This window comes from Oryzias melastigma, linkage group LG1, assembly GCF_002922805.2.
Source record: "Oryzias melastigma strain HK-1 linkage group LG1, ASM292280v2, whole genome shotgun sequence".
NCBI classification, from domain to species: Eukaryota; Metazoa; Chordata; class Actinopteri; order Beloniformes; family Adrianichthyidae; genus Oryzias; species Oryzias melastigma.
In genome coordinates, this window is record NC_050512.1 from 28492327 (window position 1) to 28508229 (window position 15903).

Below are 15903 nucleotides of genomic sequence, written 5' to 3' on the forward strand. Positions count from 1 at the left end.
TGAGGAAGTGTTTTAATGTGGATGTCGGCACCGCTGAGGCGAAACGAAGGACTAAAGCTCTGATTAGGTTAATGGATTTTAATGCATTTTTTTAATTAATAATCGTGTGTTAGAGTGTTAACATCCACAGCACTAGTTTAACGTTTTTCATTATCTGATTTGCTTGTTTGTCGTTGTGATCTTAAGTCGAGTGATTTGGACTTCAGGGCCACCGTAGAAAGATTTTAAAACCGACACCAGACGGTCGTGAAGATACAATTCAGTCTTCTTCCTCTTTAATTCTAACAATTCCAGCAGTTAAAAGTGTTAAAGAGCACGATAAAATGTAAAAAAAACAGATGCTGTGGAAACTGTAAACCTGAAGTGTCAGTGAACATTAGATCTAGTTTAGTTCACCTTCCAAATCTAAAGAGACAATCGGGTCACAAAGTCTGACTTCACCCTTTAGAAAATTAAGACTGATTTGGATTCAGGTTTTTTTTTTGTGAGTACAAACAAGTTACAGTTTTTTCGTAAATAAAAGACAAAAAAAAGTGGGTTTTTTTTCTAAATATTATTTTAACGTTTTATGGAGGTTCACATAACTTCCTTTCAAAATAAAAGACATCCTTTGGCACATAAGATCATCTCAACACACCAAATATAGTATTATAATGTCAGTAGTGATTAAAAAAAACTTTATTTTACAGTTTGTGGTGCAAATTTGCAAGAAATTTTCAAATGAAATTTTATTTAATTAGTGCATTTTTTCACACTTAAAATCCTTTGATTTGATCAAAAATAGAAAATCCGCCTTAAAATTTGGTGCTCCTTAAAAATAAATTCAGGTTGACCTGACCTCCAATTGATTTTCAGTCATGATCAGCGCTCACAAGTCTGTCAAAATGTTTCAATACGACTTGTCAAACTACAAATGAACCATTTTAGTTAGAGAATTATGGGTAATGTAGTCAAAGAGCCTTGCAGAGTGAAAGGTTCCTTCTACTTTACTGCTTACTTGTTTTGAACTTTACTTATTTAAATTAAAAACATTATTTTCCCTAAACTAAAATGCCACAATGGAAGGACAAACATGTTGACCTGCAGCCTCAGGTTGAGAGTTTAGAAGAAGTTTGACATGAAAGGAAAAACTGTAACATAAGTGGCTGGAAGAAGAAATGTGAAGATACTTTTTATTTTAGACAAGCAAAAAAAAAAATTAAAATTACAAGTGCAACATTATATTTTGAGATCAGATGACTTAAACATCTGAAGTGAGCAGAAGCGGAATGTTTACTGTTCTTCTACTTGTTCCTCTTAGGATGGTGCTGTTGTCCCGGCGGTTTGGCTGAAGGAGGACGGCCGCCGGGTTTGCCTTCTTTGGTGGATCTCGGTCCTGCAGCAGCGGGTTTCTGACCTCCTGAAGCACTGGGGGGTTTTCGACCCTCTCCTGCAGGGAAACAGTCACTTCAGCTGTGTGTTGCTCTAAAGATATTACAAAGAGTACTCCCTAAAGGGTAACCAAACCCTAAATCAACTATTTTTTGGCTTTTAACCTCTATAAATGGGGTTTCATTGCCAATTTTTTGACAAATTAAAATAAAATTGCTTAATTCTTAAAATTATAGTCAATAACCATCAGTGTCCTACAGGTTGAATCAAGTATTACATTTGAATTTCATGATTGGTCAAACCATTTAAGTCCCACGCCATGATCTGCAGCTCCAGTAATGAGAACAGTCCTGTTCCCCAAGCCCCTCCCCCCCCTCTGAGTTGATTTTCAATTATCAGCTGTGGGAGGAGTCAGCCTCCAACTTCCCTGTTTGGTTACCCTTTAAAGCAGGGGTGTGAAACTCAATCTCACAGGGGTCCAAAATCCAAAACACACTGTAGGTCGCGGGCCGAACAGGATAAACAGTTTGAACTGTAAACTTAACATAAATATGAACTAGATATATAGCATTACCTGCGATAATGCTAGTGTGAATGCTGTAAACTGAATTTGGTAACTGAAGACGCTAGTGCTGATAGCTAAAAACGCTGAAACTAATACTCTGAAGCTGATAGCCAGTTAAAATATTAGCTAAATGACAAATTAGCCTAAAAAGCTAAAAAAAAAAAACTTAGGTTAGCAAAAAAAAGCTAGCATGTAGCTGAAAAAAATAGCTAAACTCCAAAACAACCTAAAAAAAAAACAAAAAACAAGTCTAAGTTAGCCAAGACAGCTAGCGTGTAGCTGAAATATTAGCTAAACTCAAAAACAGCCTAAAAATTAAAACAAACAAAAAATATGAAAAAAAAACTTAATTAGCCAAAGCAGCTAGCATGTAGATACAATGTTAGCTAAACTAAAAAAAAAATCAAACAATTTTGCTGAATGTCAAAATAGTCCAAAAAAACTATCAGAATGCCAATTTTTAAAACTTCAAAATCGTATCTTTTTAACATAATAATGAATAATAAAAAGGCTGCATTATAATTCCAGAATAAATCAACTTAAACCTTAAATAACTTAATATTTAATTTCCATAAAAATATATTTTGTCCAAATAATACAGGTTAGAAATAAGCGCAAGATAACATCGGGCCATTAATAACAAAAAAATAAAATCTGGAGGGCCGGATGGAATTACCCAGAGGGCCGTTACCGGCCCCCGGGCCTCGACTCAATGAAAACTGTGTTTTTAACATGTTCTTGGTGCACTTTTTTGATGGAAAAGATTTGTAAAGGAATGTAAGTATAAAGTTGCATCTTTGAGTGTTCAAATATTCAACTCAGAGGCAAATTAATGAACTGTTACAGACAACTCTGGTTGACCTTTAAAATAGAAGATCGGCTGTTGGACTTTCATATGATATTCTACAGAAATTAAAAGATAAAATGTTAAACTGGGAGTTCCCCAAGGCTATGTTCTGGGTCCTCGACGTTTACATTCTTTTGCTCATGCTGGCATAAATTTCTACTTTAAGAAACCAGGAACTTTTCCACAGTGAAGATGACACATTAATTCAACTTTATCAGGCGGTTTCAGTGATTCAATGTGAAGATCCTGTTTTAAAATCAGAAGTGATGACTTTTGTTGAGTTAAATTTAAAAAAAAAACTGTTGCTGTTTATTCAGTTCAGATTTTCTTTTTAACCCAAACACAGCAGGACTTACCTTTATTTTGGGGAGTCTGGCTCCGGTCTCCTCCACTGTTTTGATGAGCTTTTTGAGCAGGCTTGTGGGGGCCTTTCGTGTCCTTCTTTCCTGATGAAGGTTTCTTAAACTTTTGTCCATGAAAGTCTGAAAGTGAGGAAAAATACTTGAGTAAGAGCTTTTTTTCTTCAAATCCCTCTTTGATTTCCATCCATTTTCAAAGCGTTCCCAGAGTTCTTTTAATGTTGATTAAACCATTTTAAGCCAAAATAAAAATAAGTCATTTTCGAGGACGGTTTCGGTTGAGTGACAGTTGGACATTTCACATAAGCACATCTGAGAACTTAAAAAATGATCAAAGCGTGGGTTTTTAGACCTGAAAGAGGCGTATCTTGTACCCAAACACTATTTATTCCAGGTGGAGGCAGTTTAATTTTCTTGAGTACAAGAGCAACTGTGGAGGTTTTAATTGTTTGCCTAACTTTCTGGAGACCAAATTTGTGAAAAATCAAAAGTTCGGTATGAAACTGGATTTGTTCTGAGGCTGTTTTTTATTGAACCAGCGAGTGTCATTAGTGGCCAGGAGTCTACAATCTACAAATCTGTTTACTTCAGACAACAGGAGGAGTATGGAGCTATATTGGGGCCAATATAATTTGAAACCCAAATAAAACAAATCGAAAAAAATATTGCTGGATGGCCAAAAAAAAAAAAAAGTAAAATGTCCAAAACTTTTTGCTATTCTAAAATAAACCTGATTATTTTCAGCTTCAAATGTTCAATTTTTTAGGTTTCAAAACTCAAAATTTTAATTTCATAACTTTTTTTTCAGTTTCTGTTTTTTTTTCACTCTTTTTTTCATTTTTGAATCTGAAAATTTCAGTTTCAAAGTTTTTGGCCCCTTTGTGGCGCGTTGGAGCGGGGCTAACACGAAGGACCAATCAAAATCAATAAGGGTGGTAACTTCAGTCTGAGAACTGTGATAATTATGGTCAGAAAATGGCGCCCAAACGTGCCCCAACTTTTGAAAATACTATTTTCAGATTTGGGAAAAAAAAAAAAAAAAAAAAGAATTTTTTTTGGTTTTGTTTAAACTTGGTTTTGAAACTTAAAAAAAAATGAACATTTCAAGCAGTAAATTAAGTTAATTTTAGAATAGCAAAAAGTTTGGAAATTTAACTTTTTTCTTTAGACAAACAACAATATTTTTTCAAGTTGTTTTATTTAGGTTCCAAATAATTTTGGCCCCAATTTAGCTCCATAGCGAAGGAACTAAAATGAACCAGTTCAAAGCCACAGAACCAGATTACAAATCCTAAATCATAAAAACACCATGTTGCACTATAATTTAAAAAATATAATGTAAAAGGATGTAAACATTAAAAAAAAGAAATGGAAGCTTTGAAAAATAAGGTGCCGTTTAAAATTTAAATTTCAAGCTCTGATATTGCTGACCATTTTGGTTAGGCGGGGGGTGTGAGGGGCTGTAAGCTAGTGGGAGAGCGCCTAAACAAAGGGATGATGGGATATTAGCTGAGAAAAATGCATTTTTTTCCATTATCTGAGTCGGTGAGACCAAAACTTTTGTCTTAAGTGAAAAATAGTTCCTTGTATCAGACGCCGACCTCATTAGAGAGATCAGGAATATACTTTCCATTAAACTCATTTTGACAGGTGACCTTTGACCCTATATACCCTTTATATATTAAATTGTTACGTCATCTTGAGGGGCGGGGCATCTGTCAAAACTAGTTTGATGGTTGGTGTAGGGTCAAAGGTCACCTGTCAAAATGAGTTTGATGGAAAGTATATTCTATTCTCTCTCATTTGATTTATTCTTGTTTTAATCAGATAAATGAAGGACAGAGGCTGCATAATTCATTAAAAGTTTAATAAACTATCATCTTAATTGTCTTCATTTTTAGTTGGTTTAAAGCTAATGATGGTTAAGACTTTACATTCACTTTGCGCATGACCAGATTAGTCGACTAATCGGTAAAAATAATCAGTGATTAGACGACTAATAAAATAATTGTTTGTGGCAGCCCTAAAAAATAATAAAAAATTAAATATTTTGTCCTCTGTGAACTTCAGTGAGACTTGGAGCAACAATGTTTTGAGAAAAGGTCACGAATGGAGCCAAAGTGAGGCATTCCACACCACCAATTGGTTGAACTAGATGTTTTTTTGAGAATCAAATGGTCAATTTGATCCTTTAGTTTACCAAGAGTCATCATTTGTGTTGACCAACTTGGATTTTAGAAGAAAAACACAATTCCCAGCAGTGTAATGGGGATAGAATCATGAGAGAAGACGCCGGAGCGTCTGTCTTTTACTCACTCTGACGCCCCGGTGAAAAGCCAGAAGAACCGAACTGATTGTAATGCATTTTATTCCACGACTGCTGAGGCTGCATGTAGACGGGGACTGGAACCTGCTGGTAAATGGTGTGGACGGTCGGAGGCGCAGGGGTGTTGAGGCTGGGAAAACCTCCTTCCTTCGGAGGCTGCTCTGGTGCCGAATGGCCTTTAAAAGGAAACGAGTAAACATGGATCACTTGAAGCAAGAAGTTCAGCTTTTACCTCAGAACATTCAGGTTGAACTAATTACTAGGTCTCCAGATCCACATGTGGCTCTTTGGTCAAACATAAAATAAGTCAGGGAGACTGCTGACCCAGACATGTCGATGCCCCTAATCAAAACTACCGAAAAACAAATAAACAAAGCCCGCAAACTAAGACTACCAACCACAAACTAAAATAACAAAACCCAGCAGTGTAAGACTGCTGAGGATAAAGAGGGGAATAAGAACAAAAAAATAAATGAATAAAAGAAAAATAAATTAGTATTTTTTTTAAGTAAGTTAGCATTTATGTAATTCAGATTAATTAAATGTACAAATTGATGTCTGATGGATGATAAACTATGTAGGTTTTTACATCCCGTTGACCTGAAGACGTCTCGTTTGCTCAACTCTGCCTCCAGAATCAACAGATTTTATATGCAAAACAAAACTTTGGTAAAAAATATAATCTTTTATGAGTTATGCTGCACAGGTTACTAACTGCCCAGAGCTCCATTGAGATGACCTGGCTTTGCACAGAGCATCTTTTACCTTGAAAATAACTTATTTGAGCTTCTGTCATATATATATATATTTTTTTTTATATCACATTTTGAGAGATGCTATTTTCTTTTTATGATTTTGCTTTTGTTCGTGCCAAAAATAGTCATAATTCATGTTTATTATTTTAAAAAAAAGAAGGTCATGAATGAAAAATCCAAATTTCTTAAAGGCTAAAGTAAGACTATGTGGTTCCTTCTAGGTTTTGATCTGTAGAAAACAAACCCAAATGGGTCTTTTAGGATTAAAGGTTGCTGACCCCAATACTTAAATGAAACTTGAAAGTTAAAAAGCAAATCTGATCAACAATCCGTGTTTAGCTAGTGAACGAGAACATCACTTCTAAAGCTACGTTCACACCACCCTCAGCGAGGGTGTTAAAGGGTTAACTTGCAACATGCGTTTAAAGGGTGAGACGTTTGTACTTCATTTCTGATTTGATTGGTTTATTTCAAGAATTGACATTTTTTTAATGAAAAAAATGTTAGTGCTTTTCCTGAGACCATGTTCAGATAATAATTTTCAATAATAGATTGAGTTGCAAAATGCAGGAAGAACCTTCTTTAAACAGAGACATACCCGATGGTTCATCCTCGGTACTTTCAGGTTCGGATTCAGACCCGGAGGATTCGGCATCACCTGGAAAACAAATGGATTCTGCCATCGTTCCGCTCACTCACACATTTATACTCGAACAGGGGCGAGAAAAGCCAAAGATCGATCCTAAAAACGAAAGTCCTTCAGTTACCAGATGTGAGGAGTGGTGGTCGGGCCTCGAAGGGCTGTGAAAGGATCTCCATCAGACTCGCCTTCAGGTCAGCAGCAAAGCTGTGAGCTGCCGTCACTCTTTCAGAGTCCAGGTTGATCCGAGGCGCATAGGGGTCAAACTTTATGACCTTTGGAAGTTCAAAGGAGGCCTGTAAAGACATATAAGATATTCATTAGTATTGGGGTTTTTTCATTCCATTTTACAGTTTCGTTCCAGGATGGTCTCCACCTGCAGAAAGGCTGTGGTCTGCGCCCGGCCCATCAGCTCGTTGATGCCCTCCCTAGCCGTCCTCATCTTCTCGTTGTTCTCTGAAAACCTCTTGGCGAAGTGCTGAAGCTTCTCCTGACCCTTCTCCAGCTCGCAGTCCAGCTCGTGCAGGGCAGCGCGCTCGTCTTGAGCCAGCATGTCCTTCAGCTGCTGATACGCAGCCGACATCGCCGTCTTCCTGCTGTTCGCAGCATCCTAGAACAGAGGAACGGCTGGAGATGACGGACCGTCCACGTCTGCTGCTAGCACAGTGACGAGGTTACCTTAAGCTTGCTCTGCATGTCATTTATCTGGAAGACAACGTGATCTGTCCTCTCGATCTTCTCGTTCAGCAAACTCAGCTTTGCTCGGAAATCATTCTGCAGAAACAAAAAAAAGGACTGAGATGAAACCCATCACCACGTTTCAAGTAATAGTCGACTAATTTAATAGTCGATTTGTCGTTTCTTTATATTATATTGATTGTAGTAAAGTTGAGCAATGTTGTGAGCGTTCAGCACCAAAAAAATGAAAAAATTGCTTTTTTATATTTGAGTCAGTGAGACCAAAAGTTGTTAAAAATAGTTCCTTGTTTGAGATGCCGGTCTAATTGTGTGATTGCTTAGTAAGTATTCACTCGGTCACGTTCAAGCAGAGATCATCTCCACCCGGGCCGGACATCCCCATGAAAAAACAAACACCCACCTCACCTCATTCACCACTGAAAAGAGCTTTCACACCTGCATCTCTGTTTGATCTGATTCCACTTCAGCTCCAGAATACAAACCAAAGACACAACCGGTATGGACTAAATGAATTTATGGACTATAAGAATTTGTTGTTTTATGTTGATTGCTTTGCTTGTTAGTCCTGAGTTAAACCTAAGAGTATTTTGACATTTGTTTGACATGCTGAGTTGGCTGAAATGTTTGATTGAGATATCAACTTCCTTCTTTAAAGGTCTTCAACCTATCATTTATCAATCATCAATCTGCCAAAATAAACAGAAAGAAAAGCAAAATGGTTGAACGACTGAGTTGATTCCACGTCCTTTGGAAAACAAAGCCTATCGAGTCAGGCAGGAGCTGGAGGAGACCAAAAGACTCGACACACACCATAGTGATTCTCCTTTCCGTACGTTTTTTGGCACGTAAAACTCAATCACACTTCCAGAAATTTTGCTATCGAAACAGTCAGCTTGTTTAGGAAATTACTGCTCGTTTTTTTTGGATTCATAAACTTTAAAGTTTTTTAAATATTGAGCAAAATATTCCCCATAGGAAATGAATGAGAACGTCTTCAAATTTAAATATTTTAACTAGATTAGCAACAAGTCTTTAAGTATTTTCATGGGCTATGTTTTCATCTTTTATAGGAATTTAAAAAAAACTAACCTTACTTAATATTTTAGCAACATGCTAACGGTTTTAGGCTAAATTGTCATCTACTGAAGTTTTTATAGACTAATTTTGAGTTTGGCTTCTATTTTAAAACAAGCTAAGCTAACATTTTAGACTAATTTAGTTTATTGAAAAATGTTAGGATATTTTGGAGTTTAGATAGTATTTAAGAAATGTACTAGCTTTTTTTTTGGCTAATTTGGAATCTACTGTGTTTTTTAAGGTAATTTGGAATTTAGCAAAAAAAATGCAATATGGTAAAGTTTTGGCTAATTTGTTATCTACTGAGGATTTTATAAGCTAATTTAGAATTTAGCTTCTATTTTTGCTACAAGCTAATATTTTTGACTAATTTAGCTTACTGAGGATTTCTAGGCTATTTTGGAGTTTAGCTAATATTTAAACGACGATCTAGTTTTTTTTGGCTTCTTTGGAATCTACTAAGATTTTTTGGGTGAATTTAGAGTTTAACTCGTATTAAAGCAACACACAAAATATTTGTTTACTAAATTGGTTTGTATTACGGATTTTTAAGCAATTTTACTACAGTTTTTTACAGAAATGTAGGTAAACTTCAGTGCTTTTTATATGAAATTAAATTTTTAATGAAATTTCCAATCTAGCAAATTTAATATTTTGCAAGTAGCTTTTGCATTTTCAGTAAATCCCTTCAGCAATTAAAGTCAATAGCATCACCATTTTGAGCAAAAAGCTTCAGTATATTCAGTGACTACTTTCAGCAAAAAACATTCACACTAGCATTATTGCAGGTAATGCAACTTTTCTAGTTTGATTTAAGTCTCGTTTTAATGCCAGAAACTAATGAAGGACAGCTAATGGTGGTTAAGATGTGTGTTTTACATCCACTTTGTGCATGACCAAATTAGTCGACTAATTAGGAAAAAATAATCGATTCCATTAAAAGGTTCTTTTTTGTACCCAATAAAATTTTACAACGCATATTTTTCACATTTTCAATCTGGTTTTTCATTGACTTTGACCTCAGAAGTCTTTTCACAGCTTTATTGTAAAGTTTTATTGTTTAAAGTTCTCCTTATGGGAGTTGTCGGTGTGAAAGGCGCCCCCTATTGGTTAAAGGAGATCTTAGCTGAAAAGACATTTTAAAAAGTTTGTTTTTTATACAGTATATATAGTTGTTACATATTTGAGCCGTTTCATCACATTTAGTCCAATAGAGGCAGACAGAGTGGAGGTGTGGAGAAAGACTTGCCTCCTTCAGGCTCCTCTGCTCCTCCGGAGAGGAGAAGGAGCAGGACTTGTGGAGCTGCTGGAGGCAGGAGCTGCAGATCAGACGCTGGTGCTCCGTGCAGAAATGCTCCATCAGCTTGTGGTGTTCGGAGCAGATGTGTTCGGATAAATCCCCCACAGGCTCGATCAGCTGGTGGACGCGGAAGGTGGGGTTCTCCCGGTGAGGCCGCAGGTGCTCCTCGCAGTAGGAGGCCATGCAGGTGAGGCAGGTCTTGGAGGCCTCCGCCTGCATGCAGGTGTCGCAGAGCACCACATGCTTCTCCTCGGGTTTGCTCGGCTCCTCAGCTTTGGTCTCCTTCTCGGTCGGGATGGTCGATGACTTCTGCTTGAAGGCCTCCACCACGGTGCTGAGGACCGTGTTCTTCTTCAGCTCTGGCCTGATGGGGAACATGGTCCGACATTGAGGGCAGCTGTAGCTGCAGTCCTCCCAGGAGGCGAGCAGGCAGTCCTGGCAGAAGTTGTGTCCGCAGGGGATGGTGACCGGACAGTCGAAGGGGCTCAAGCAGATGCTGCAGGTCAGCTCCTCCTCCAGAGAACACAGAGGAGACTCGACCTCTTCCGCCATCGTTAAAACAGCTGCTGCTCCGAGCGAAGACGATGACGCACTTCACGAGGGAGAAACGAAACCTAACTGCCTGTTTGGTATGGAGGTCTTAAAGAGTCAAAATGAAAAAAATATATACACCATTAAATAATGAAATAAATGTGTCATTAATTATTTAAAATAGCCATTAAATGAGTAAAAGTTGAAATAAATAAACGTTTAAATTTATATGGCATTAAAATATCAGAATAGCAATTAAAAAGCACATTTAAATTTTTAATGAAATACTTAATTATTTCATGGCCAATTACACGTCCAAAGAGAAAAATTGAAATAAATATATTTAATACAAAAAAATTAAATAAATGTGTCATTAATTATTAAAATAAATATTACATGAATAAAAGTGGATATCAATAAATACATGTTTAAAAATATATGGCATTTAAATATCGAAATAACCATTAAAAAGCACATTTAAATATTTCATGATAAATTTAATTGTTTCATGACCCAGTGAGGGCTGGAAGAGACATATTTCAACAAATAACTAATAATTAAATACATTTACCATTAATTATCTAAAATTGGAATTAAATAAAAGTGTCATTAAATGTCAATATTAAATTAATTTATTTTAGAAACATTTATTTATTTCATGATTTTATTAAACATTTCATGGTCTGGGCAACGGGCACACCATTTAATTAAATCTGTCAAACTCAGTGGGCGGGCCTAACTCACATTATATGGGCGTGTCTAACTCAGATCCTTCAGAGAATCTGAGAGCTGCTCTTCTGTTTCATGAAACTCTGGAGGTTTTAAGGTTTTGTCTGGAACCTGACACACATACACGCTCTAAACATTGTTTTGGTGAACTGTAGAACTTTAGTGAGGGTCGCTTGTTCGTAGCTCCTTCTCGTTCCACGTCCGCAGGAAAACCACAGTGATGCTGTTTCTTCACAGAGGTTCGGGGCTTGTCCTGCCTGGTAGCAGGAGTCACTTATCACCCCTGAAGTGTTTCATAAATAATCATTAAATAAATAAATATTTCTTAAATAATTTAAAATCTCATTTTAATTAAATATTGACACATTTAATTACACTTTTATTTATTAAATGCCAATTTTAAATAATTAATGACACATTTATTTAATTATTTCATATTAAATATATTTATTTCAATTTTTCTCTTTAAGCCCATACTGAGTCATGAAATAATTAAATATGCTACAAAAAATTAAATGTACTTTTTAATGGTTATTTTAATATTTTAATGTCATATATGTTTAAACATTTAAAGATTTTCACTTTTAGTTTTTTAATGCCAATTTTAAATAATGACATTTATTTATTTAAAATTAAATATATGTATTTAAATTCTCTCTTCCAGCCCATACTGGGCCATGAAATTATTAACTATATCATGAAATATTTAAATGTGCTTTTTAATGGCTATTTTAATAGTTTAATGACATATTTAAATATTTATTGATTGATTTCAAGTTTTATTTATTTAATGCCAGTATATATTTTTTTCAAATAATTGAATTGTGTGTATATATATATTTAATTTTGGCTCTATTGGTCCTCCATACTGTAGCAGCACCACTGTGATTTGAATGAAATAAACTTACTTTTGACTAGGGGTGTTGCGGATCACAAAACTCACGGTTCGGATCGTGTCACGGTTTTAGGGTCACGGTTCGGATCACTTTTCGGATCAGTAAAAAGTTTAAAAAAAAAACAACAAAAAAAACACCACCACCAACAACAACAACAACAACAACAACATGAAAGCTAAATTAATTTTTGGAAACGTTTCAAATCATATATTCAAAATGAATATAAAGTACTTCCCTTACACAAAAGTTCAAAACTTTTGCTCACTGAGGCCTATTTATTAAAACAAAAAATCTTTAAAGTTTGAACACAAGCAAAATGCTAAAACTTGTAGTTTCTGAATACATACAAATCTACAAAAACAGAGAAAAGAATGCTTAAAAATAGTTTTGAAAATACCAAATCTATCTGGTGTTCACTTGAAATACAAATGTTCTGATCCCACTCGCCAAATGGGGACATTTAAATATTTAAAATAATAATAATTATCTGTAAAACGTGGCACTGTTGCACCCGCTTTTCCTGGTGATCTTTTTGGCTTGCCATAAAATCATGTCCATTACGGATGTATTCTTTGAATCCAGAAATTGAAACGTGTACTGATGCTTTTATTCAGGTCTTAACATTAAATAAACCTGATATCTATCCATCCGCGTCAAGTTGAGTAAAGTTTGTGACGGAAGCTGCAGGGTTTTTCCTGGCTTAAAATAAGGTGGTGGTGTCTCGTGGGGACTTCAGATTTGTATACCTTAACAAGTTTATTTTATTATTATTATTATGTAACTTTATTGAACATTCTTTCAATTTACATATTTTACTATAGATCACCTCATTATAAAACAGAAATGTAACTAACAAGCCTAATTTTGATACACAATAAAACAACAAATTATTCTAGTTTGAAGCTCCATACAAAAGCTTCAGAAGAAACCCTCAAATTCATGGCCCCGCCCCCTTGTCCGTTTACGAGCACTCTCTCCTTTCCGCGCGGCAATAGACAGACTGTCTCCTTTTTTCTTTTTTCACGGAGGTTCTCCTCTAAATCAGGTGTTTAAACTCCTGATTTTAAAGCGTGTCTTCTCTCCCTTAAACTCTGTGGGTCTGACGGTAACAAACAGCTGTGGAAGAATAGTCCAGTCGGACCGAACCATTTTCAATTAAGAGGAAGGGGGGTCCACAGACGATGTTTCCAAAACAAAATATATAATTATTGTTACCTTGACATTAAAATCAAAATATTTGCGATTATATATTGGTTATTGGTTTACTGAAATTATTTTTTCTGTTGTATCATTTTGTCATCATTCGGGTCTCCGTGGACTCTCTCTCAGTCTGGGCTCCTAGAATCAGCCACATCCCCCCTTTTCCAGGAGCTGGTGGCGGCCGACACCAAATTCTCTATGCAGGAAAAGCGCTGAAAGCTCCGCCCACACGCAGCGGGAGATTCAGGAACAGACTTTAAGAAATAACCGTGAAGCTGTTACTTCAGCGCTGGTCAAAACAAAGAGGATTTACAGGAATTTGACAGAATTTCATTGATGTGAACGGACAATGATTAAAATTATGAGAGCCCAAGGTGTGTGCGCTCGCTGGGGGTGGGGGTCGGAGTGGTCCGCGGTACACACGTGTCCGAACCGTGTCCCGAACCGTGGCTTCTGATCCGTACGGACCACGGATAATCCGTGATCCGCAACACCCCTACTTTTGACTGTTAAAAAAACACTATGTCCGACTTCCCAACATAATCCCTAACTATTAAAAAAATAATAATAAAAAAAATAGTGTGGTACCATATAGTGCCCTGGATTTCAAACGTACTTCAGACACAATGGTCACTACTTTTCTTTTGTTTTTCTAAAGTGTTGAGTTGTACAAACAGTATGAATTCATAGTCATTATCACATTGACTTGTAATTGTGAATATTTAGAATACAAGTATGGTACACCATTTGTCAAAAACTAAATCATTCATAAGTTCTGCACTTTTAATACCCATAAAAACAATTTTTTGTCTCCAAACATCTTTATTTTCATGAGAAAAACCAAAGTGCTTTACAGAGTCAGATCAAAATTTGGTTCATGATTTAAAACAATGTTGAAATACAATATTTAAGCCAAACTTGGCACTTAAATATAAGATCAACAGAAAAAAAGTTAGAAGTTTCTTTACACCAGCTGATTAAAAAGACTAAAAGTTGATATTTCAGGTATAAATCAACAACTGAACAATAAATCATTGACTGAACACCAGTAGCAATTTCAGAAATTAATCAGTGGATAAATAAGAAGAAAAAAATCACAACTATTTAATCCTGAGAATAATCCTGATATTAAATGAATAGGAAGTGAAAATTTAAGATTAAATCCTAATTTTTATCAAAATGATTGTACTATAGACCAGGGGTCTGCAACCTGGAGCTCTGGAGCCACAAGTGGCTCTTTTAGCTCCCCGTTGGGGCTTTCTGGTTAAAAAAAATGTTTTTGCTTTCAAAAGTAAATGTAAAGCAACAAGTAAGTGGTAAAGTACACAAAAATAGAAAAGAAATCTATTACTCTGTGAGGCTCTTGACCATGGTAGCTGTAAAGCTCCAACAAGCGGTTTGAGTTTAACTAAGTCGGACTCAAACATTTGACTGTTTTTTTTTTTTTTTTTTTTTTAAATCAAGTTGTGGTCAGTAAGTACAACCAGAATCCACAGTTTTGGACAAATTCAAGGATTTTAAGTGAACCACATTGTTAGAAAAATACGGTAAAACGGTTCATTTCTAATTTAATTGTAGTTAATTGGATTTACAAATTCCTGCCCGAGATCCACCACAATAGCTAAAATAAACTTTTCTTTAAATCGCTGCTGACATTACACTTCCCATCATTACATTTTCTGCACTGAGGTGTGGTAAAGGATATATTTTATTTTGAAAGGACTTCAGCTGAACCTCTGTCGAAAATTACCAACAGTTCAAAATTTTGAAAAAAAAGGCTATTTACTCTTTATGTTTTATATCTGCCAAAAATCAATATTTACTCTGTAGTTATCATAATAGCAAAAATTCAATATTAGTTTAATATTTAGTTTTCTAAATGGTGATTTAACACTTTATGGCTCCTACTGGGTTGTAGTTGGTGAGAAATTGACTCAAATGGCTCTTTAAGTGTTGAAGGTTGCAGACCCCTGCTATAGACTCTTTTTTTAAAATAAACAACTGTATTTAAATCAAACAATGACAGACAAATAAACACATTTTCACCCTAAAATTGTACTTTGGGTGAGACGACAGATCCCGCTGAGGCGATTAAAGTAGTGAACCTCACCTCCACAAAACACCAACCCTCATTAAACTCCACATTCACAAACTTCCCTCCACCCTGCAGACGATCAGATTAATGTGCCGAGCATAGAAAACACTGACCGATGCTTTCTATGGGCCACGAAGGAGCCCAGGTTCAGATGAGCCTCTGAACTGTTGCTCCGTCACTCATCACTTTAGTTCTTCACTCAGAACTTGTAAAATGATGGAGTGGAAACGCCCCCGCCGGAACAGAAGTTATAAGATTCAGATTCCAACCAGGAGCACAAAGAACTGACGGAAGTCAGTAAAATCTGACATTTCCCTGATGAGCTTCGACCTCCAAAAACACCAAATGCTGTTCATTTGAAGTTGCTGTTCGTGGCAGAACTGAATCCCACCTTTTTCCCTTTAGACCAGGGGTCTCAAAGTCAGTCGCACAGGGGGCCAAAATCCAAAACACACCTTAAGTCGCGGGCCGAACAGGATAAACATTTATTGAACACTTGAAAACTCATTTTTT

At 36.0% G+C, this 15903-nt stretch overlaps 1 protein-coding gene across 1 annotated transcript; it reads right to left on the reverse strand.

The window, feature by feature from the left end:
- Positions 1-1142: 1142 nt before the first annotated feature.
- On the reverse strand, positions 1143-10564 carry LOC112157159 (E3 ubiquitin/ISG15 ligase TRIM25). Its single transcript, XM_024289744.2, has 8 exons — positions 9889-10564; positions 7542-7637; positions 7240-7473; positions 6991-7159; positions 6822-6881; positions 5459-5644; positions 3140-3265; positions 1143-1429 (listed from the first exon to the last, which is right to left on the reverse strand). Exons 1-8 carry the CDS (start codon positions 10489-10491, stop codon positions 1284-1286), a joined length of 1620 nt encoding a protein of 539 aa, XP_024145512.1. The 5' UTR covers positions 10492-10564; the 3' UTR covers positions 1143-1283.
- Positions 10565-15903: the final 5339 nt, after the last annotated feature.